This window comes from Eupeodes corollae, chromosome 3, assembly GCF_945859685.1.
Source record: "Eupeodes corollae chromosome 3, idEupCoro1.1, whole genome shotgun sequence".
In the NCBI taxonomy this organism is placed as follows: domain Eukaryota; kingdom Metazoa; phylum Arthropoda; class Insecta; order Diptera; family Syrphidae; genus Eupeodes; species Eupeodes corollae.
This window is the reverse complement of record NC_079149.1, coordinates 129,240,549-129,265,513: the sequence shown is the minus strand read 5'-3', so window position 1 is coordinate 129,265,513 and position 24,965 is coordinate 129,240,549. Positions and strand designations below refer to the sequence as shown.

Genomic DNA, 24,965 nt, shown 5'->3' with positions numbered 1-24,965 from the left:
GTCACAGGCAGGAGTTTCAGATCAAGGCGCGACATTACAGGAAGAATCCCAGGAGATAGGCTGGGAATTCAATTTTTTTGACAGCTGACAGAACTCTCCACAAATATTGTTCCGCTGTGGTGTTCGTTTTCATTTTGCTCTGCACTTGGAGACCGCCGAAAAAATTCGATTCACTTAAGCTGCGTACTAGGCTTAAATCGATAATAGTTAACTTAATTTCACTGTTCTTTATTTCGATTTATTTTAAAACTTCTCAAAATCATTGAAGCGAAATTGAAAGCATATTTTTTGAATCATTAAAAACAAATTTCAAATTGAAACTAGGCAAATATCAGCTTAGATTTTTGATCCAATATTTCACTAAAAAGGTGGAATGTCCAAAAAAATCAAAATTTCCAAGGCAAAATTTGAAATTGAAATCAATTGTTTTCTGAAATCTTTTTTATTTGAATTTTTATTAAAAACTTAAATTGATGAAAAAGCAAACAGATTTGAGAAAAATGTTTCTTTCTATTATTTTGAAAAAAAAAAATGGAAGTAAAATTTAAAAAGACATTTTGAAAATATTAACTTCTTTAAACAATAATTAAAACAAAGAATAGTTTGAATGGAACCATTCTAAAAATTTAACTCTTGTTTGTGTTGTTTAAGTTTGAAGGCCGTTTTACAAATGATTTTCAGTTTGCATTAACTTCCGAATTTATTTTACTGTAATCGATACAATTTGTCAAATTGAAAATGTTATCATTTCTGGACTTATTTAAGAATCTAAAACCGTAGCTTTAGGAGCGATTTTTGTATGTCCGTATTTTGAGACTACCTTTTTTCACAAGCCATATCTCAAGAAATAGCAGAGATATTGACTTCAAATTAATTAAGTTATATAAATAATAAAATCAATATATACAGTGAGGACTTTTAAAAAATAAGAATTACATCTTGTATAATTTTTAAAAACATAAAATCGACAGTTTTTTCCCAAAGTATACTAAATACTTTTAAAAAAGAAATATTTGACTGTTAACAGTCGAATTGTTTTTTCCTGAACACCGTTTTTTTTAATAAATATGATTTAAAATTGAACCAACATAAAAGTGTTCATATATGCATTTCGACCTGATGTAATGGTTGGGCTCATCAGAACATCACCATTACACCTTGCCTTGACACATATTTTCCCGAATAAATCGAGATTCCGAGCTACATAGAGCAACTGCGAATTTTTAAAATTATCCGCAAATAATAGACCATTTGTAAAATTCAAGTGTAATTGTGATTCATTTATGAAAATCAAAAACAACAATGGACCAAGATGGCTCCCTTGTGGAACACCAGATGGTACATATATTGTTTTTGTTGACAGCGAGTTCAAAATTTTCACAATTTGTTTTCTATTAACCAAATAGCTTAAAATCCACTTGAGAAAAGTTGAATGAAAACCGAATCTATTGAGTTTTTGAACAAGAAGTGGTATACAAATACTATCCAACTATCCAGATTCCAAGGCATTTGACAAATGTTGAGTAAAAAGCGACAAATTAGTTGCAGTAGATCTACCACTCACGAATTCATGTTGACATGGGGAAATAAGTTCCTTAACATGAAAATAAATTTTGTTTTTCACATTCAACTCAAAAAGATTCGGTATTTGGTGATTGTACGATAATTCTCAATTTTATGTTTTTGACCTGACTTAATTGGTGGGATTTATAAACGAAAACTTCCAGTCATCTAAAAAAAACTCCCTTAGAAAGAGACAAATTGTAAATAATTTGAAGAGGTTCAACTGGAGAAAAACATTTTTTAATTAAATAGGACGGAATACCATCCGGAATTAATATTTAAAATACCTTCCTTAACATCTTCTAATGACAAAAAAAGAAGCCCTATATCCAAGTTGGAAACAGATAGGGATATTTTAAACTTTCTGGAATAATTACAGGTGAATGATTCACATAAACATTCTCAAAAAATGGAGCGAAAAAATCACATGTTGTATTTAAATCTGAAGAATATTGATCATTATGCTCCATATTATTGAAAATAGAAGAGTGCTGCTTCGAAGAAATTTATGAAAGCCCAAGTCAAGATTTTGGGTCTCTTGATATCGTTTGAGGCATTTTTTGGAATTCTTATTTTTTAATAATTTATCTTAGTGCAGTTTAAAGTTGAAACAACGTTTACAATTCTCGAACTATCAAATCTTTAGAACAACGAAATCTTTGTTAAATAAAACTAAATTAAAAACTTCAAAATATCATTCTTAAAAAACTGTACCAGTGTGAAAGTTTTTATCACATCTGTGTAAATATAATTGGGAAAAAAGATATTTAAGTCAAATAAGACACAAATATTAAAAAACTTGAAACAAATAAATTGAAATCATGTGTTTTCTCATAGTTTTTCGACATTTTTCGTCATTTTTTATCAATAATTGTATGGAAAGAATTGTATAATTTACTAAGAAGAAATAGAAAGTCAAAATATCGTTATTTTCAAAAACAAAAAGTCACTAAAAACTTTAAAACTAACAATAAGTGCGTTTTTCTGGAATTCCATATATAGTACAGTAAGAAATTGCCAACAAAACGATCCGCACTAGCCAGATTTTTGTATTTAAAAATTGGTACAACTGAAAGAAGATCTGTCAGAATAATAATAAAAAACACACAAATAGAAGAAAGTTTTGTGAAAATCAAAAATTAAAATTAACTTAGCAAAAAAAACTAACTAAAACTAATCAAATGGACAATTTTCAAGAAAAAATGGTAAAAAACATCTGGAAATTGAGATTCTATAAAAAAAAAGTTCATTTAACAATTGATTCAAGGAGGGGGTTTGTTCGTAGACTAATACATTAACATGTGGTGTTGAAGCAAACTTGAAGCTCCCCTCAATTCTTTATATAACTGAATAAAGTTCAAATGAGCTTGATTCGACTCGAATCCCATCGGGGATCGGAAAACATCAAAACACTATTAGAATTTAAGAAAATGCTGTCAAACTTAATCATTTTTAAATCTTCTTGTGCGGTGGAAAAAGATTTAAAACATTTTTAGAAAGATGTCTGTGCGTGCGTGTTTTTGTACGTTCGTACGTCCGTTCGTCCGTATCTCCGTATGTCCGTACGTTCGCGACGTTTTTTTCTTCTTCCAAAGCTCAAGAACCAGAAGAGATATCAATTTCATATAAATTTTGTTATACAGATAATAAGGCAGAAAGATGCAGAAAGGGCTCTCAAGAAAATTGCATGGGTGGTTTTTTAAACATAGCAGTTTGAAAAAAGGTGAACATTTTGGTTAACCCTAAATATCTTACGAACGAAAAACGCTAGAGACTTCAATTAAATTTTATATAATATATTGTAACGTGATAAAAAACAGGTATATTTAAAAAAAAAAAAAAATCAATATAACGGCTTTTTTTATTAATCAATAAAACTGAAAAAAAAATTTGTCAACTCCAAAATTTTACGACTGAAATATGATTTCATCTCTAAAACAATTTTGTGCAGCGAAGAATAATGTTTTTGACATCTGATAAAATTTTGAGAAAAATTGTATTGACAGTTTTTTTTATAAAAATAAAAATCTAAAAAAACATTACTCAAAGTTGGTAAAAATTGAATATCGATTCAAATATCTTTTCAAAAACTTGAAATTTAAGCTTCAAACTTATTTTATCTTATAAGATATATTGTTTTCAACATTCTATGTTGAGAAAAATCGAATTGACAGTTTTCTTACAAACAATAAAAACATAAAAAAATTAATAAAAGTTGGTAAAAATTGATTTTCGACTAAATATGTAAATATCTTTTCAAAATTTGAGATAGTGGCTTTAATTCACCTTTATCTATCAAAAAATACCGAAAAACCGAAAAAAAGTTGGTAAAAAATGATTACAAAAAATTAAAAACCTAATAAAAATTTAACAAAAGTTTGTAAAAATTGATTTTCGACTCAAATATCTTCTCAAAAATTTGAGATTATAGCTTCTAACTAATTTTTACTTATAAGAAATATTGTTTTCAACATTAGGACCAATTTTAAGAAAAAATCAGATTGACAGTTTTTTTACAAAAAATAAAAACCTAAAAAAAATGTATAAAAGTTTGTGAAAATTGATTTTCGACTCAAATATCTTTTCAAAACTTTGAGATAATAGCTTCAAACTAATTTTATCTTATAAGAAATATTGTTTTTAACATTTGATAAAATTTTGAAAAAAATCGAATTGACAATTTTCTTACAAAAATAGCTTTTCAAAAATTGTAGATATTGGCTTAAAACTACTTTTATCTTTCAAAAAATATTGTTTTCAACATTCAGTAAAATTTTGAAAAAATCGAAATGACAGTTTTTGTATAAAAAATTAAAAACCTATACAAAAGTCGGTAAAAATTGATTTTCGACTCAAATATCTTTCAAAAATATTGGCTTCAAACTTATTTTATATCACAGAAAATATTGTTTTCGATACTCAGTAATTTTTATATAAAAATCCAACAGTCGGTTTTTTCATAAAAAATATAAAATGTACAAAAAATAGTACGGAAAATTTTTAAAAATTGATACGAGTAAAAATAGACAAAGTTTTAAGCAAGACAAATCGACAGACAAGATGGGAAGTTATCAGTGTGGGTCGCATCCCAGCCTCTTTTTAATTTACCAATTTAGTGATTTCTTAACTAAAAAAAAAATAGTGAATGTAGGATGTATAACCTTTATATTTAAAAATGTTGCCATTCAAATTACGGATTTTCCCACTTCGAAGTAAAACAGCTTAAAACAAAAATATCAATTTATTTTTTTTTTTGATAATATAAGGTTTGTAAATAAGAGGTTAGAAAGAATATGTTTAAAAATAGTACCTACATTTTAAGGGTAAGGTTTATTTTCATAAAATTAAAAATGTTAACCTGGTTTTTAAATATCAAGTTTTTAATGGTCAAATATTATTTAGGCAACACTAGAACTTGTTCAGAAAAAAATACTTAGTTTGATTCGTTAGTTCTTCAGAAAATTTAATTCAAAAATAAAATAACGGTTCTATTAAGAGTTCTCTTCCGGAGGAATACAAACTTATATTTCTTATATTGAATCAAGTTCAGAAACAAAATTGACAATGTATCAGGCCCTTTAAAATAAATGTAAATTTGATAGGGACTACTAACATTTTTCGTCTTAAAAAAAGGAAAAAGCAACTAACGCAAATTAGCTTAAAATCAATATTTTTAAGGTTGAGTTCTATTGACCTAATGGCTTAAATTGTAGAACCGAGGCAAGATAGACAAAGAGAATCGACGGACAATTTTCACGTTCTAAACCATCGTAATCTCGTCTTCGAAAATATTTAGGAATGCAATGCTTGTCGCAAATAGAAACACTTTGGCTTTGAAGATCTATTAAAATTTACAAGAAATAAATGCTTCTGCAATTTTTGCTTCCTAAGTTGGTGTAAGATCTAATTAATCAATTTTTTTACCAACTTCTGTCATTTTTTTTTTTTTTTTTATAATAAACACACACTCAAGGGGATATTACTACCCTTATTATGCAGATGCACAGTGTGAGCACTAGGAAGAGGAGAGAGGGTTTAAAAGGAGATGTCGGTGCACATTGGTTTTGAATTCCTGAATATTGCAATGACTAGGAAAGACAGAGTGTGGTAAGGCATTCCACATTCGCGTAGTACGGCTAAAGAACGAATCTCTGTATTTGACAGTACGACCGAAGTTGGGCTCGAGGGTATACTGATGAGCATTCCTAGAAGCGCGAGTATTACGGTTGAACTTTTTAAGGGGAGGAATGCAACTGGCTATTTCACTAGAGCATAAGCCGTTAAAATAACGGTAAAAAAGGGTCAGACAAGAGACCTTACGACGATGTTAAAGCGAAGTAAATGACCTTATGATGATATTGTCATCTATCAATTTAAATGCTCTACGTTCAATACTATCCAAGAGGCTTAAGTAAGTTGCAGGAGCACCAGCCCATAGATGGGAGTTATACTCAAGCTTTGGACGTATGTAAATCTTGTAGATAACAGCCAGATCAGAAGGGGTGAAATACTTCTTACATCGCCTAAGGAAACCCAAACACCTTGCGGCATTTTTGGCGACATCGCGTATGTGATCATTCCACAAGAGGTGGTTGGTGACACACATACTGAGAATATCGATTGTTCAGTCTCATTGATGCAAGTGCCATCCATGGATAATGGCAATGGGGGTATATCTAGCTTTAACGATACAAGACAGCATTGGCTTTTCGAAGCATTAAATTCCACACGGTTTTTTAATCCCCATTGAACAATGTTGTTAAGGTCGGAATTTAATGAGCTAATCATATTTTGTTGTTGTCTGATAACGAATATGAAAAGCTAAGAGTATTATCGTCAGCGAAACAATGTATTGGATTAGATGTTGCAGACAGGAGATCATTAATAAAATTAAGAAGAGTGTTGGAGATAAAACAGAGCCCTGGGGCACACCAGCATTTTTCAGTTTTCAGACTTCAATCCATCCAATACTACTTGTATTGAACGATCCAAAAGGTATTTACTAATCCAATGAAGCAGGGATTCATGCAAACCGAAAGCACGGATTTTCGATAAGAGAGCCTGATGCCAAACCCTATCAAATGCTTTTGGAATATCAAGCGCAATGATCTTACTTTCTCCAAAACAATGTAAAGATTTGCTGTTCGGTGAGATGAACCATAATATGATCACCAGTGGACCTATTGCTACGAAAGCCGTATTGCTGGTCATTAAGAAGCTTTCGATCTTCAAGATATTTCTTGAGCTGATAATTAATCAGCGTTTCCATGAGTAGTTAGAGGGTGAGAAAGATTCGCCTTTTTTGGGAATAGGCTGGTCAAATACAGTTTTTCATCCTCTCGGAACGAGACCTGAAGAGTAGGACAGATGAAAAAGCTTACGCAGTGGTTTTGCCAGCGTTGAAGAACACCTCTTCAGAACAATAGTGGGGATACCATCCGGACCAGCGGATTTATGTGTGTTTAGATCTCTAAGGACTCTTGCCACAGTACGATTAGGAAAGAAAGGCTTTCCTTAGTACGGTTGGCTTTATAGCAACGGAAACTTACCTTTTTGGCTCTAATAACCTCTTTACAGCTCGCACCAAACCAATGTGTTTTCCTTGGGTCTGATATTTTTAACTCTGTTCGATATAAAAGTCCCCATTCCCATTAGAATTAAACTTGTGATCATATCAGCTCTGGCGTCAACGTCACTATCGAGAATCGAGATAGTATAGTTACCAGTTAAAGATCCTGAAGTAATTATTGAGACCCAGTTGGCTTTCTCGTATTGCCGAACGGTTCTCTTAAGAGCTCTTTCTTTAACTGAACAGTTTTGACACGAGAAATTTGCTGATATAACACAATGGTCAGATGTGCCTAGAGGAGATAGAACACTAACAGTGTACTTATCAGGGTCAGAGGTAAGAAACAAGTCAAGAGTGTTTTCTGCTCGACCTTCAACGTCCGATATTCGGGTGGGCTCGTTGACAAGCTGAGTTAGGTGGTTCAACTCAGCGAAGATTTCTGCACACACTCCATCGGGTGTTGTCTGGCCTGAATGTTGAAGCCATGAAGAATTGTGTACATTGAAATCGCCCGTAACAACGATTTCAGTGCGAGGATAGGACGAAACAATTCTTTGGATGGAATCAGACAAAGCATCAAATTCACGAGAAGTTGATACTCTGTCTAAATTTGGGCTTCGATAAAGGAAGCAGTAGTGAATTATTTGCTTATTCACGGAGAATTTAAACCACATATAATTAAAAAAGGAATTGGTGCAAAGACCATATTGTGGTAAGAGCTGATAAGCAACATCATTCCTAATGTATATGGCGAGGCCATGGTGGGAAAAGAATAAAGGCACCAAGCTATACCCATGAATAAAAAATTCAGCAGGATCGGAATCCTCACCTACTTGGGTTTCACTTATAGCCAAAACAGCTGGCCTGTATGAAACAGTATGGCGGTATGCTAACAAAAAATTTGCCCTTAGCCCACGAATATTACAATAATCTACTCTGAATTGTCCAGTCATTGCAAAATAAAAAAATGTCTAAGACCAATACAGATAGAGATGAAAAATAAAATTCACTGAATTGAAACACAGAATAATTATCAATACCCTTCACTGCTAGTGTTATGCCTTAGCAGTGACGAGAACCGATCCGACCCTGTGATGCAAAACAGTAAATTTAATTCAAATAATCTGCTGAAACACAGATTAGCAAATGCACCAATTCCAATTGTAATTGATACATAAACTAGGCTGTGCAACTGTGGAAGAAGGGGAAAGTAAGGATGGGATGGTACCCACTTTGAAGTGTTGTGGTGAGTGGCTTATCATTTTTTGTTGTTGGTGTTTTTTTTGTTGTTTTTTGAGTGGCGTGATTTTTATGTTATTTTATTATTATTTATGTTTAAATTTTTTTTTTTGTAATAAAATTTAAAATTTAATTTTTGTGAAAATTTTAACAGATATCAAAAATGTTATTCCTCGTTGCATAAAATTATTTTGGATAAAATCATTTTGTTGTTCGTAAAACATTCGAGGTGATAATTATTTTTTTTTCAGTTTTTTTTTTCGATTTATAAAAAAATCATTAATGTTATTGGCTCTTGAGATATTTTGGGTTAACAAAATTTTTCTCTTTTTTGGGAGTCCTTTCTTCATTTTTCGGTGTTATCATCTGTCTTACAGAAAATTAAATTATTGAAAAAAGTAAGCATCACGTCTTATTCATTATTTTAACAACAACAAAAAAACACTATTCGGCAGCTCAAATAAAACGTAAACAATTATTTAAAAAAATACTTATACAGCTGTTTGTTGATGCGTTGTTTTGGAGTTCAACTTTTAGTGAAGTAGGAATAAAAACCGTCCCAAAAGTTACGCATGATTTTGCCGTCATTTGTGTTGCAATTTGTTAGATAATCTTAAAATGGCACAGTTTTAAAAATTGACTGTTTAAGTTATAACGATCGTGGTTTTTCAACCACCCGATACTCTCACGAATTTTATTTGCATTGACATTTGGAATTATTTTTGGAAACTTCAGTAACTGGTCGTCGTCCATAGCTCAAGAGTCAGAAGAGATATCGAGTTGAAATAAATTTTTGTATACAGATAATAAGGCAGAAAGGGCTCTCAAGAAAATTGTGTGCGCGTTTTTTTACCACAGCAGTTTAAAAAAAGGTTGAACATTTTGGTTAACTCTTAATATCTTTCGAACCGAAAACGCTATAAATTGAAGAAAAGTTGGTAAGAATTGAATTTCGACTCAAATATATTTTCAAAGATTTAAGATTATGGCTTCCAACTAATTTAAATATATGAAAAATATTGTTTTCAATATACGGACAAATTTTGAGAAAAATGGAGTTGACAGTTTGGTAAAAATTTACTTACGACTCAAAAAGCTCTCAAATATTAAAAATATTGTCTACAAGCTCTTTTTATTTCACAGGAAATATTGTTTTTGATATTCAGTATTTTTTTAATAAAAATCTAACAGTCCGTTTTTTATAAAAAAAAGTACGCAAATTTGGTAAAAATTGATGTTCGGTTCTTGATATCTCTCAAATTAATTTCGTTCATCCAATTTGTAAAAAAATTCGCATGTTTTGAACACTTGAACATAAGTATTTTTCAATTTCCCAGAAACACAGCTAAAAATGAAGTATGTACATTTTTCAATGAAAAACTTACTTTGATGAAAAATGTGTTTTATTCATATCGTTAAACTCGTTGAAGTGAAATTACACCAATTTTTAAGGAAGATTCTAAAAAATATAGTACTTATAATATTTTTATCGTAAACTTAATTCTTGATCTTATATTGGAATATTACGGTTTTTGAAGAAGTTCAAAGGTAAAGCCCTCACCAATCAATAATTTTTGGAAAAAGTGGAACTGGCAGGTTTGGAAACGCCTCTTCTTTTAAGTGAATTTTACTAATACTAGATTTCTTTAAATCTGTAAAAGACTTAAAAACACTTAAAACAAATATGTTTTCGATGCCTCTCTTCGTAGTGTAAGTTTTTAAAGAAAGAACTGTTATTCAAACAACAACATTTTACCCGAGAAAACTATAAATATGAATAAAAATGTTTAAATAATTATAAAATTTAATGTTTAGTTTCATTCCCTTAGTATTTTTAAAGCCATCTTCGACAAAATAAGATAAAAATACGTATACGTTCACGTGTTTTACTTTAAATATAACATCTAAGTGAAAACCGAACTAAATAGTTAATTGTTTAAAGAAAGCAATATTTCGTATTTTTTAAGAAAGTTCATAAAATCAATTTAACAACTGACAGTTTAAGGTTAGTGAAAATACAGCTATTTTAAAAAGTCACAAAATATTTTTCTCTTGTATAATGCTCCAAATTAGTGACAATTATCTGTCAGCTGTCAAACTTTCCCTTTAGAGTTCCATAACACTTTACACTTTATTTTGGTCAAATAAAAATGTTATCATTAATTTTAGGACACTCTTTGCATGTTGTATGCAAACGGTAGCTAGAATATAATCGAATTTGATGTCCAGCTCTAATCATAAACATTTCTTAAAATTATAGAAGAGATATTTTTCTACTTTTCTGTAGTTCTTACGAAATACTTTAATTTTTCATAAAAAAAATAATTCCACCATCAATTAAAAGGTCAAAAAACAACTGCAACACATTTCAATATTTCGAAAACGATTTATTTAAATTTAATTAAGTTATTTTCGCCTTTCTTCAAATTTTTTTTAAAAAGTGACTTTTAAACATTCACAAAAATGTATAAACAAGACTAAAAGAAAAAAATATGTTTTTACTTTTTATATATTTCTGTGCATTTAATACTGAGCAACATTTATACTTTTTCTTTCTTCATTTGGAAGGACATTTTTTGTGACGGAAACGAAAATAGATTTTTAAAAAAACACAAAAAAAAACATGCGGCTGCTACTTATTCAGGAATTAAAATAATCATGCAAACCAACAGAGGGACAATTCAGACATTATTTAATTTACATATTGTTTTTATGTTTCTTTCTATAAGATTTAGGCATCTTGATTTGTTTTAATTACTATTTAACAAGCTACAATTAACAACGATAGGATTATGTAGATAGAAACAGAATTAATCTTCCAAGTTCCTAAAGGCTTGTTGCAGATCTTCGTATAGTTGATCGAAGTCGGCCTTGATCTTAGCTTCACCATCCTTAACGGGGTCCTTCAAAAAAAAAGAGAAGTCTTAGAATGCTTACCAAAAAATATCAGCTCAAAATAAACTTTACCTTGAATTTCATTGAAGAAAGTTGGTACATAATGTTACCCATGGCTTCCCTGATCACGTTCCACGTGATCTTGTTCTCGGATTGAGCTGTTGATTCAACCGAGTGACGGGCCATATCGTAGAAGGCAATGATATTCCTCAACATACCGACGGTCTTGTAGAAGGGACAGAAACGATCATACGACGAGTAGGAGTTCTGTTGCAGGAAATCGTCCTTGAGCAGCTTGGCTACTTCGAGAGTGATCTTATCGGTTTCGGCCAAAGAAGCCTTACCGACAAGCTGTACAATTTCGGAAAGATCTTCTTCTTCCTGGAGAATTTCCTTGACCTTAGTCCTAAGAGGGACGAATTCAGCAAAGTTCTTGTCGTAGAAATCATCTAGAGCACGCATGTATTTACTGTACGAGATGAGCCAGTTGATGGAGGGGAAATGTTTGCGTTGAGCCAATTTTTTGTCCAAACCCCAGAACACTTGGACAATACCAAGGGTGGCCGATGTGACGGGATCAGAGAAATCACCACCAGGAGGTGATACAGCACCGACAATGGACACGGAACCCTCACGTTCGGGGTTACCCAAGCACTTAACACGTCCGGCACGTTCGTAGAAGGAGGCCAAACGGGCACCCAAGTAGGCTGGATAACCGGAATCGGCAGGCATTTCAGCGAGACGACCAGAGATTTCACGAAGCGCCTCAGCCCAACGAGAGGTCGAATCAGCCATCATGGATACGTTGTAACCCATATCACGGAAGTATTCGGAGAGGGTGATACCAGTGTAGATGGAAGCTTCACGAGCAGCCACAGGCATGTTGGAGGTGTTGGCGACCAAAGCGGTACGCTTCATGATGGACTCAGTGACACCATCGATTTCAACAGACAGCTCGGGGAAATCTCCCAATACTTCAGCCATCTCGTTACCACGTTCACCACAACCGACGTAGATGATGACATCGGAGTTGGAGTACTTGGACAAAGCTTGTGAGATGACAGTCTTACCACAACCGAAAGCTCCGGGAATGGCAGTGGTACCTCCTTGCACACAAGGGAACAGTGAATCCAATACACGTTGACCAGTCAACAATGGGTGGTTGGCGGGCAATTTTTCTGTGACTGGACGGGGCTGACGCACGGGCCACACTTGCAACATGCTGTGTTTGGTGACTTCACCATCGAATTCGGTCTCCAAGATAATATCATCGACGTGGTAGTTACCTACTGGAGCAATGTAACGAACTGTACCCTTGGCACGTGGTCCAACAATCATCTTGTGCTTGACGAGGGTGTTCTCGTGCACCAAACCGTACAAGTCTCCTCCGGTGATGTGTGAGCCAACTTTAACGTTGAGTGGGTTGAATTCCCATGCAACTGTACGTGACAGAGCAGGAACGTTCACACCCTTGGGAATGTAAATGGAGCTGGTAAGCTCGTTAATATCCTTCAATGGACGTTGGATACCGTCGAAAATGCTTCCCATAATACCGGGACCCAATTCAACTGAAAGAGGTTTGCCAGTTCTCAAAACGGGATCACCAACTGTTACTCCAGATGTCTCTTCGTATACTTGAATGGTAGCCATGTCACCTTCAAGACGAATGATTTCTCCCACAAGTTCGAAGTAACCGACACGAACCAACTCGTACATAGCGGATCCGGACATAGCTTCAGCTGTTACGACTGTACAAAAAAGTCAAGATAAAAATATAAGTAAATTCTGTAGTTCTGGATTTTGATAAGATATGCGTAAGTGTTGACTTACCAGGACCGGAAACAGCAAAGACACGTCCGTAGACGGACTCGGAATCTTCATCTTCAAAGCACTTAAGGTTCGACATTATGTTTTTGGTTTAGCTGAAAAGAAATAAATGAGAAATTAGTTAGGTTTTTTCGCTTTTGACCAATCTTACAGAGGAAGTTTTTGAAATTAGATCTTTTTGCAAGAAGATCATTAGGTGCACGCCCTCAAGACAAATTAAGCCTCTTTTGTAAAAATTTAAATTTAAAATTTTGTTTATGAAAACTGTCAAAAAATAACTCATTTGATATTATATTTGTATATGAAAACTATAGTACTCTCATGAGCAAAATTTTCTAGGGCAACAGGATGCCGAGCTATTGGCGCTAGTATCGAAATTGGAGACATTTCGGGGACATAAGCAGCCAGCAGAATAAGGGAGATAATTATTTTTCCACAGACGTTCCACAAAAAATATGTAGATGCTGCCCTATTCGACTTCCACCATGAGAGTACTATGGTTTTCATATACAAAGATATTATGCACCTAAGCAAAATTACTTGAGCATTCATTTTATCTTAAAACTATACATCCGGAGGTTGACGAAAATCGCTTAGTCGTACTTCCATAACTCGAACTCCCTTAAGTCGAATTTCTCTATATCTCAAAATTTTAAAGAGACCTTTGATTTTTCAACATTATTTTCATGAATTTTTCATAATTCGAACTTCTGTAGGTCGAATTTCTCTATAGATCGATTTTTTTAGATTCTGTTTGATGCCAAATAGTCTCGAACTTTTTCTCCTATTGGGGAAATCCCATTTTATTTAACCTCTTATTAGAAATTTACTAAGGCTAGTATAATTATTTTAGAAGTTTTTTCAGTCTACTGTGATTAATTTCTGTTGTTTTGTTTGAAGAAGTGGGATGGCTATTCAGAGTTTGTATGCTTTTCTTTTGAACTTCGGTTTTGAACGGGTTAACTAGTTTTTATGCCCGAAAGTTCCTAGATTTGTCTATTTTTTTAGTTGGAAAAGCAGAAATTCACGAATTTCAGCAAGAAAATTAAACCATCTTACTTTTGAATAAAAGCTAAGAGCCATAAATGAAGTTGAGAGTGGTGTCAAAAAGAAAATCGTAGCCATAAAATATGGGCTACCGCAAAGTACAATTTCCTCCATATTCAAGAACAGAGAAAAAACAAAACAAAATGCTGAAACTTCACGAAACGAAAAATCCTCAATGAGAAAAACCTCTAAATATATGATCGTGTTGACAATTCTGTCTCCAAATGGTTTACGGAAGCCAGGAATGAACACCTTCTAATTTCAGGGACAATTATAAAGAAGAAGGCTAAAAGATTTGCAATTGAAATAGGAGAAACTGATTTTGCTGCAAGTACAGGTTGGCTTGATAAATTCAAAAAAAAAGTAGGGTCGACGTGAAAACAAATGTTTACAATATTTTTTTTGTTTCAATTAGAAATGGCATTGTTGAAAGAACACTATCTGAAGAGAGTGCCTCGATTAATCAAGAAGACTGCGAGCATTGGAAACAAAATGTTCTACCAAAACTAATCGAGGGTTACAGTGAAGATGACATCTTCAATGCCGACGAACCTGGGCTTTTGTATAAATGCCTTCCAAATAAAACATTGGCTTTTAAAGGGTGAGAAATGTCACGGTGGTAAACATAGTAAAGAACGGGTAACATGTATGATTGCAGCAAATATGAGTGGAAGAGAAAAACTTAAAATTCTTTTGATCGGCTAAAGCAAAAAGCCACGATGTTTACAAGGAGTAAAGTCCTTACCTGTAAAGTACCGAGGAAACAAAAAGTCGTGGATGGTAACGTACTTTTTTGAAGATTGGGTTAAGAGGGTATTTTTTAATCAAAAACGAAAAATCTTTCTTTTTGTTGACAAATGCAGAGCCCATAGATCACTAACAAACTCAAAGTCTATTAAGCTTGTTTTTTTCCACTAAACATGACATCCGCCTTACAGCCAATGGATTAAGGTGTTATACAGAATTTGAGGTGCTTCTACAGAAAAAGAATCATCAGCAAAATACTTTCCTCGCTAGAGGAGGGGAATGTTAGTCCAAAAATTACCTTACTGGACTGTATACAAAACGTTTCAATGTCTTGGAATTGTGATGTAAAGAGCTCCACAATACGAAATTCATTTATAAAGGCTGGATTTAGCAAACTTTCTCAATGGGATGAAGAAGACGGTTTAAGTTTGGCAGAGCTAAGAGAAATTCACACAAACTTTGGTGAACTAATAAATTAGTTCAGAGAAATGCAAGAGAATTTTTCGAGTATACAAAATACACAAGGCATAATATGCAGTCTTCCAAAGTACATTAACTTGGATAGTAAAATTATTGTTATCAGTGACGATGAAGTTGATGCTGATGCAGATCCAGATGAAGGCTTAACTGTGCGGCCGAAAGAAGCTAAGGTCCACGAAGCCTTGGAAACAATACGTGATGCTCTTCTTACAAAAACAACACGCCAGATCGTTTTTTCAACGTAATTAGCGAGATTAAATTTTTTTATAAATTAAAATGCAATGAAAAAAAAAAACGCCAACGAATGATTACTGATTTTTTTAAAGCTTCTGTTAACCAGAAACCATTTTGTTTTCTTAAATCATATTCCATTTAATAAAATAAAAAACAATTAATTTACCTAACTTTTGTCCAATTTCTTTAAATCGAAGTTTGTATAACTCGAATTTTTTTTCATTCATTTTGAGAGTTCGACTTATGGAAGTTCCACTGTATCTTAGTTTTGTAAGTCATTTTAAAGCCTAAAGCCTAGTACGCTGCTGATGCGAAACGAAATTTTTCGGTGGTCTCCAAGTGTAGAGCGAAATTAAAACGAAAACCACAACGGAAAAATATTTGCGTAGAGTTCTGTCATTTTTTTTCTTTTGTTTATTTTTTGAAAGTTTTGTACTAGATTTCTTAGTACAATTCTCCAATCTTTTCGTTCTCAATTTAATTTCCCGGCATATTAATTGCTTGCGAAATTTTGACGTTTAAATTATTCAGTGAAAAAAATTGTTTACAAATTAAAATTGAAAAAAAATTGTTTACTTGTGACTTTCGATGTTTTGATTTGGATTTGTCTTTGATTTAAAATTTAATAAAATGGATTTTTCTAATGTCTTCCAACATTACATTCCTGAATCGGAAACTCAGGATGTTATTGGTGATGTGCAAGAAATAATGAAGACAATCAGTGAACTTCAACTTCCAAAAAAAGCCGAAAAAAAATTGATTTCTCTTCGGAGGAAAAAAAGAAACTGGCCTCGTTGGTCGAAGCCAGTGAAGCTATTTGGAAGTTTGATAGGCTTCACAAAAATAATTCAGCCGTTGCGAGCCTCTGGAGTAATATAGCTGCAGAAATGAAAAAACAGGTACTGACTAGCTCAATAAAATATTAATAAATAGAATTCCGTATGTAAGCTTTTTTTTATTTCAGTTGAATTATTGCAGTCCAATGTGGCGTTCCTTACGTAATAGAATGCGCTACCACGTCACAGGCAGGAGTTTCAGATCAAGGCGCGACATTACAGGAAGAATCCCAGGAGATAGGCTGGGAATTCAATTTTTTTGACAGCTGACAGAACTCTCCACAAATATTGTTCCGCTGTGGTGTTCGTTTTCATTTTGCTCTGCACTTGGAGACCGCCGAAAAAATTCGTTTCACTTAAGCTGCGTACTAGGCTTAAATCGATAATAGTTAACTTAATTTCACTGTTCTTTATTTCGATTTATTTTAAAACTTCTCAAAATCATTGAAGCGAAATTGAAAGCATATTTTTTGAATCATTAAAAACAAATTTCAAATTGAAACTAGGCAAATATCAGCTTAGATTTTTGATCCAATATTTCACTAAAAAGGTGGAATGTCCAAAAAAATCAAAATTTCCAAGGCAAAATTTGAAATTGAAATCAATTGTTTTCTGAAATCTTTTTTATTTGAATTTTTATTCAAAACTTAAATTGATGAAAAAGCAAACAGATTTGAGAAAAATGTTTCTTTCTATTATTTTGAAAAAAAAAAAATGGAAGTAAAATTTAAAAAGACATTTTGAAAATATTAACTTCTTTAAACAATAATTAAAACAAAGAATAGTTTCAATGGAACCATTCTAAAAATTTAACTCTTGTTTGTGTTGTTTAAGTTTGAAGGCCGTTTTACAAATGATTTTCAGTTTGCATTAACTTCCCAATTTATTTTACTGTAATCGATACAATTTGTCAAATTGAAAATGTTATCATTTCTGGACTTATTTAAGAATCTAAAACCGTAGCTTTAGGAGCGATTTTTGTATGTCCGTATTTTGAGACTACCTTTTTTCACAAGCCATATCTCAAGAAATAGCAGAGATATTGACTTCAAATTAATTAAGTTATATAAATAATAAAATCAATATATACAGTGAGGACTTTTAAAAAATAAGAATTACATCTTGTATAATTTTTAAAAACATAAAATCGACAGTTTTTTCCCAAAGTATACTAAATACTTTTAAAAAAGAAATATTTGACTGTTAACAGTCGAATTGTTTTTTCCTGAACACCGTTTTTTTTAATAAATATGATTTAAAATTGAACCAACATAAAAGTGTTCATATATGCATTTCGACCTGATGTAATGGTTGGGCTCATCAGAACATCACCATTACACCTTGCCTTGACACATATTTTCCCGAATAAATCGAGATTCCGAGCTACATAGAGCAACTGCGAATTTTTAAAATTATCCGCAAATAATAGACCATTTGTAAAATTCAAGTGTAATTGTGATTCATTTATGAAAATCAAAAACAACAATGGACCAAGATGGCTCCCTTGTGGAACACCAGATGGTACATATATTGTTTTTGTTGACAGCGAGTTCAAAATTTTCACAATTTGTTTTCTATTAACCAAATAGCTTAAAATCCACTTGAGAAAAGTTGAATGAAAACCGAATCTATTGAGTTTTTGAACAAGAAGTGGTATACAAATACTATCCAACTATCCAGATTCCAAGGCATTTGACAAATGTTGAGTAAAAAGCGACAAATTAGTTGCAGTAGATCTACCACTCACGAATTCATGTTGACATGGGGAAATAAGTTCCTTAACATGAAAATAAATTTTGTTTTTCACATTCAACTCAAAAAGATTCGGTATTTGGTGATTGTACGATAATTCTCAATTTTATGTTTTTGACCTGACTTAATTGGTGGGATTTATAAACGAAAACTTCCAGTCATCTAAAAAAAACTCCCTTAGAAAGAGACAAATTGTAAATAATTTGAAGAGGTTCAACTGGAGAAAAACATTTTTTAATTAAATAGGACGGAATACCATCCGGAATTAATATTTAAAATACCTTCCTTAACATCTTCTAATGACAAAAAAAGAAGCCCTATATCCAAGTTGGAAACAGATAGGGATATTTTAAACTTTCTGGAATAATTACAGGTGAATGATTCACATAAACATTCTCAAAAAATGGAGCGAAAAAATCACATGTTGTATTTAAATCTGAAGAATATTGATCATTATGCTCCATATTATTGAAAATAGAAGAGTGCTGCTTCGAAGAAATTTATGAAAGCCCAAGTCAAGATTTTGGGTCTCTTGATATCGTTTGAGGCATTTTTTGGAATTCTTATTTTTTAATAATTTATCTTAGTGCAGTTTAAAGTTGAAACAACGTTTACAATTCTCGAACTATCAAATCTTTAGAACAACGAAATCTTTGTTAAATAAAACTAAATTAAAAACTTCAAAATATCATTCTTAAAAAACTGTACCAGTGTGAAAGTTTTTATCACATCTGTGTAAATATAATTGGGAAAAAAGATATTTAAGTCAAATAAGACACAAATATTAAAAAACTTGAAACAAATAAATTGAAATCATGTGTTTTCTCATAGTTTTTCGACATTTTTCGTCATTTTTTATCAATAATTGTATGGAAAGAATTGTATAATTTACTAAGAAGAAATAGAAAGTCAAAATATCGTTATTTTCAAAAACAAAAAGTCACTAAAAACTTTAAAACTAACAATAAGTGCGTTTTTCTGGAATTCCATATATAGTACAGTAAGAAATTGCCAACAAAACGATCCGCACTAGCCAGATTTTTGTATTTAAAAATTGGTACAACTGAAAGAAGATCTGTCAGAATAATAATAAAAAACACACAAATAGAAGAAAGTTTTGTGAAAATCAAAAGTTAAAATTAACTTAGCAAAAAAAAACTAACTAAAACTTATCAAATGGACAATTTTCAAGAAAAAATGGTAAAAAACATCTGGAAATTGAGATTCTATAAAAAAAAGTTCATTTAACAATTGATTCAAGGAGGGGGTTTGTTCGTAGACTAATACATTAACATGTGGTGTTGAAGCGAGCTTGAAGCTGGCCTTAATTCTTTTTATACCTGAATAGAGTTCAAATGAGCTTGATTCGACTCGAATCCCATCGGAGATCGATGTCGAGTCAAAATTTGTGAAGAAAAACCTGTATGGAAAGTTGGTTTTACAGATATTGCATTATGGTCTGTTTATTTGCATGTTTGTAAACAAAAAATATTGTTTTATTTTAATCAAACTACAAAAAACAAAATGGTCATGGAGTAGGTAGCATATTCTTATATGGTGCTGAACTTAACAGTTCTTCATTGTATAAAACGAATCAAACTATCTTACTTGCACTTCACACATCGAAAACATCGAAACACTATTTGCATTTTAGAAAGTGCTGTCAAACTTAATCATTTTTAAATCTTCTTTTGCGGTGGAAATGATTTATTTAATCTAAACTAGGGTTTATACCTTTGGTGGAAACATAATAGCAAAACTTATTTATCTTTGCTCTTGTTTTTTTTCTTGCAAAATAAGCCCAGTTAGTCCATTTTCACGAACACAACTAAATCATATCAACAGTAATTCCCAATGGAAAACACACATGATTCCAAATACACAACTACTCAACGAACACAGCCGTCGAGATACAAATGTCAATCGTACCAACATTCGAGAACGAAATATTGAATAAATGCCAAAAACCCATCCATAGTAAGATTCTACTCGAACTTTTATCGGTGTTATTCATACTATGGATATTGTTTTTGTTATTCGATGGATTTTCCAACAAAACACGGGTAATGTTTAAAAAAAAAACGAAAAAAACATGTTTATTCAATAAAAATTAATACAGCTTGAAAATTCTGCATTTCAATATTATGGTTAATTAATATTCTTTATTAGTAGTACCCGTGGCATGATGGTTAGTGCGTTGGACTGTCATGCCAGAGGTCTTGGGTTCGATCCCTGCCTATGCCATCTAAAGTCTTTTCACGGGTACTGCCTCTTGCGAGGAATTGACAAATTCTCCAAGAGTAACTCTTGTCATGAAAAAGTGCTTTCTCAAATTAGCCGTTCGGATTCGGCATATAAACTGTAGGTCCCCTCCATTGCTGACAACATTACTCGCACACAGGAATGGTTAAAAGTTGTAAGTCACTAGGCCCTGGTTCTCAAAGGACTGTTGCGCCACCCAATTTATTATTTAATATTCTTTATTAACTTCCCATAGGAAGTTATTGTAATGGGTCCGATTTGTCAAATTGAAAACTTTGACATTTCTCGACGTTTCAAGGTCCCTAGAGTCGAAATAAAAGATTTTTAGAAAGATGTCTGTGCGTGCGTGTGTACGTACGTTTGTACGTCCGTACGTCCGTACGTTCGCGACGTTTTTTTCGTTGTCGATAGCTCAAGAACCAGAAGAGATATCGACTTCAAATAAATTTTGTTATACAGATAATAAGGCAGAAAGATGCAGAAAGGGCTCTCAAGAAAATTGCGTGGGTGGTTTTTTTACTATAGCAGTTTGAAAAAAATGGTGAAAATTTTGGTTAACCCTAAATATCTTACGAACCAAAAACGCTAGAGACTTGAATTAAATTTTATATAATATATTGTAACGTGATACCAAACAGGTATATTTTTTGAAAAAAATCAATATAACGGTTTTTTTTTTTAAATCAATAAAACTGAAAAAAAAAATTTGTCACCTCCAAAATTTTACGACTGAAATATGATTTTATCTCTAAAACAATTTTGTGCAACGAAGAATAATGTTTTTGATATCTGATGAAATTTTGAGAAAAATCTAATTGACAGTTTTTTTATAAAAAATTAAAATCTAAAAAAAAACATTACTCAAAGTTCGTAAAAATTGAATATCGATTCAAATATCTTTTCAAAAACTTGAAATTAAGGCTTCAATTTTATTTTATCTTATAAGAAATATTGTTTTCAACATTCTGAAAAATTTTGAGAAAAATCGAATTTACAGTTTTTTTTACAAAAAATAAAAACCTAAAAAAAAAATTTATAAAAGTTGGTAAAAATTGATTTTCGACTCGAATATCTTTTCAAAACTTTGAGATATTGGCTTTTATTTACTTTTATCTTTCAAAAAATCTTGTTGTCAACATTCAGTTAAAGTTTTAAAAAAATCGAATTGACATTTTTTTTACATAAAATAAAAACCTAAAAAAAAAAATGTATAAAAGTTGGTAAAAATTGATTTTCGACTCAAATATCTTTTCAAAACTTTGAGATATTGGCTTTAATTATCTTTTATCTTTCAAAAAATCTTGTTTTCAACATACAATTAAAGTTTGAAAAAAATCAAATTGATAGTTTTTTTACAAAAAATAAAAACCTAAAAAAAATAATTTATAAAAGTTGGTAAAAATTGATTTTGGACTCAAATATCTTTTCAAAACTTTGAGATATTGGCTTTAATTATCTTTTATCTTTCAAAAAATCTTGCTGTCAACATTCAATTAAAGTTTGAAAAAATCAAATTGACAGTTTTTTTACAAAAAATGAAAACCTAAAAAAAATGTATAAAAGTTGGTAAAAATTTATTTTCGACTCAAATATCTCTTTAAAAATTTTTAGTATTGGCTTTAAAGTAATTTTTTCTCATAAGAAATATTGTTGGTAAAATTTTTAAAAAATCGAATTGACAGTTTTTTTTTACAAAAAATAAAACTCTAAAATAAAAACAATACTAAAACTTGGTAAAAATTTACTTTCGGCTCAAATAGCTTTTCAAAACTTAAAAATATTGGCTTGAAACTTATTTTATTTCACAAAAAATATTGTTTTCGATATTCAGTAATTTTAATATAAAAATCCAACAGTCCGTTTTTTCATATAAAAAATAAAATCTACAAAAAGAGTACGCAAATTTGGTAAAAATTGATACGAGTACATATAGACAAACTTTTAAGCAAGACAAATCGACAGACGGGATGGGAAGTTATCAGTGTGGGTCGCATCCCAGCCTCTTTTTTCAAAAATCTTTTCTGACAGAATTTTTAACATCACATTATTTTTTCAATGCAAAATGGTAGTAAACAGAATTTTAACATACAGTAAGTGTAATAATCCATACATAATTTCGACCACAACCCATTTTTGTAGATATACTGTCAAAACGAGGCTTTTAACTTCTATTTTTTATTATACCTCTTATATTTAGTTTGTGAAATTTTTACTTTTGGACCAAATATATTATTATTATTGAAGATTGTTGTATGTTGAATTGTTAACTGATTAACTTTTTACTAAGTTAAGTTGCTAAATCTTAAAAACCTGATAGATTTGATGGAGGTATCTAACTACTCAAATCAAGAGCTTAGAAAATGATTAGCAATTTGTAGCGAGAAAGAGTTAAATTTGTCAGACAACTTGTATTTTTTAGTTAAAAAAATGTCCAATTTGATTTGTGTTGACTTTTTAAAGTTCATTAAATTGGAAATATCAACAAAGTCTACAGTCATTCATAACAATTAGTTAATTACATAATTTTCGGTACATTGCGATACTAGATTAAGCGAACACGTACCTTACCTACAATGGGTACCAATTTTTGGAATTAACGAAAAAAATCAAAACTACAAAAATATTTAAAACTAAATTTTGTAGATTTTTAAATAATATTTTAAATGCGTTGCCGTACTTTTGTAAATTATTTAAGAAAATTTTGTAGTTCCCAAACCAATTAATAAAAAAGGAACATAAATTTCTAACTAAGCTCAATAAAATGATTGAAGAAACTCCCATCACCGCCCTTGACAGTAGCTAACGCAGTTACCTATATCAGAAACTTTTAAACTTAACCATAGTTAAAAGATAAAAGTAATTTTGCAAGCGAAAAAACGCGTAGTAGTTCAAAAAATCATCACAAGACTTAGAAAAAATCATCACAAGGCTACTTAAAGAAAATTTAATTGAACTAAAGAGACGCATTTTAATCCAATTTTTAACTGCGAATTAAAATGAAACCTTATTATTTCTAACATTCCTTGAAACCTATGTAGGTATATAATATATTTTATTTTTGTAAATTGATATTAAGTATATATTTCATTCAATATGCTGTTGCTGTCATATCGTTAAAGAGCACATGACAGACGAATTTCTCTCTCGTGTGTGGCTCACTTCAGCTTAATGGAAAGCTATTCTCCATTTCCAAAAAGATTGAGCTTTTAAATCACAAGACCTATCTGCAGGTCAGCTGACACAGAATGTAAAATTTTTCATTTTCAGACATTTTTAATCATTTAATTTTGATTGAAATTACAAATTTTATACCCAAATTCTTATCAAATTCACTTTGAACAAATAAATTCCACCTCAAATAAGTCGGGAATAAACGATCTCAAATAGAAAAAACATCAATCGGCAACTAAAACACACAAAAACTTTTATTCAAGACCACGTCTACTTCTCCTACATCCATCAACCCCAAAAAATGTAAAAAATGCTTAATTATATGCAAATCATTTTACGATATTGAATTCAAATTATAAACACTATTTTTATGTATTACCGTTTGTTCTGTGTGTTTTGTAATTAATTCCGTACAATTGAATTAATATCAATCCAATTAAATGTGTGATAAAAATGCTGAGGAGTGTGTTTTTTTATCGATAAGTATGCACTTGAAACGTATTAAACGTTGCGTTTCACCAGCAGAACAAAACCTACTAAAAGCGAAGAGAGATAAAATAGGCGGTGGGAACCATTGGACTCCAGTTTGTATGGAGAAGTTCCAGTAGTTCCAGTAATTTGTTCTTCCAGTTCCATAGTGGGGGCTTTTATCAATTTCAAAGCGATCGTGTGTGTATGTGCTTTGGAGCTTTTTGGGGTTCAAGTTGAGCTTTGAGGTTCGTTAAGTTGCGATCGTGATTTGTTGTTAAGGTGGATACAACAGGTGGTTTTTAAAAGTAAACATGTAGATACAAATACATGAAATATTTTGTTTTAAAGTGAAATGTGGGAATTTATAAAACTTTATAAACAATTCTATTTAAAAAATATAAAAAAGAGAAACAAATTTTTATAATTCAGGGCACAGAATTTAAAATATAAAAGCATAAAATAAACTTAATAAACGGAAAGCAAAATACGAAAAGTTAAAAAATGGCATTAAATTGAAAACAAATTTAGAAAAACAGTAGCATAATAAAAAAGACCCATACTTATAAGTGCTTAAAAGTGTGTAGGTTTTTTTGTTGGTTAAAAAAGTTGTCAGTTGAATTATTCTTACAAATTTTAAAATTACCAACAATATTTTTCATATAAAGAAATAGTTTAGTTTGAAAATCTAGTTTTGTTAAATAGATTTTTAGTCTAAAACAAATGTTTACCAATTTAAGTAGCATTTCTTAAATTTTAACAAATTGGATGAATTAAATTAATTTGAGACATATCAAGAACTGAACATTAATTTGTATCAAATTTGCGTACTATTTTTTGTAGATTTTATTTTTGTATGAAAAAACGGACTATTG

At 31.2% G+C, this 24,965-nt stretch overlaps 1 protein-coding gene across 1 annotated transcript; it reads right to left on the bottom strand.

Annotated features, from left to right (window-relative positions):
• Nucleotides 1-10,737: 10,737 nt before the first annotated feature.
• Nucleotides 10,738-24,168, bottom strand: LOC129949363 (V-type proton ATPase catalytic subunit A-like). Its single transcript, XM_056060766.1, has 4 exons — nucleotides 24,002-24,168; nucleotides 13,097-13,188; nucleotides 11,339-13,014; nucleotides 10,738-11,274 (listed from the first exon to the last, which is right to left on the bottom strand). Exons 2-4 carry the CDS (start codon nucleotides 13,170-13,172, stop codon nucleotides 11,182-11,184), a joined length of 1,845 nt encoding a protein of 614 aa, XP_055916741.1. The 5' UTR covers nucleotides 13,173-13,188; nucleotides 24,002-24,168; the 3' UTR covers nucleotides 10,738-11,181.
• Nucleotides 24,169-24,965: the final 797 nt, after the last annotated feature.

Coding starts and splice junctions, on each gene's coding strand:
- LOC129949363 (XM_056060766.1), bottom strand. CDS start 13,172: ATGTCGAACCTTAAGTGCTTTGAAGATGAAGATTCCGAGTCCGTCTAC. Junction 13,015..13,096: donor CTTTGCTGTTTCCGGTCCTG/GTAAGTCAACAC, acceptor TTTTTTGTACAG/TCGTAACAGCTGAAGCTATG. Junction 11,275..11,338: donor TTTCTTCAATGAAATTCAAG/GTAAAGTTTATT, acceptor TTTTTTTTGAAG/GACCCCGTTAAGGATGGTGA.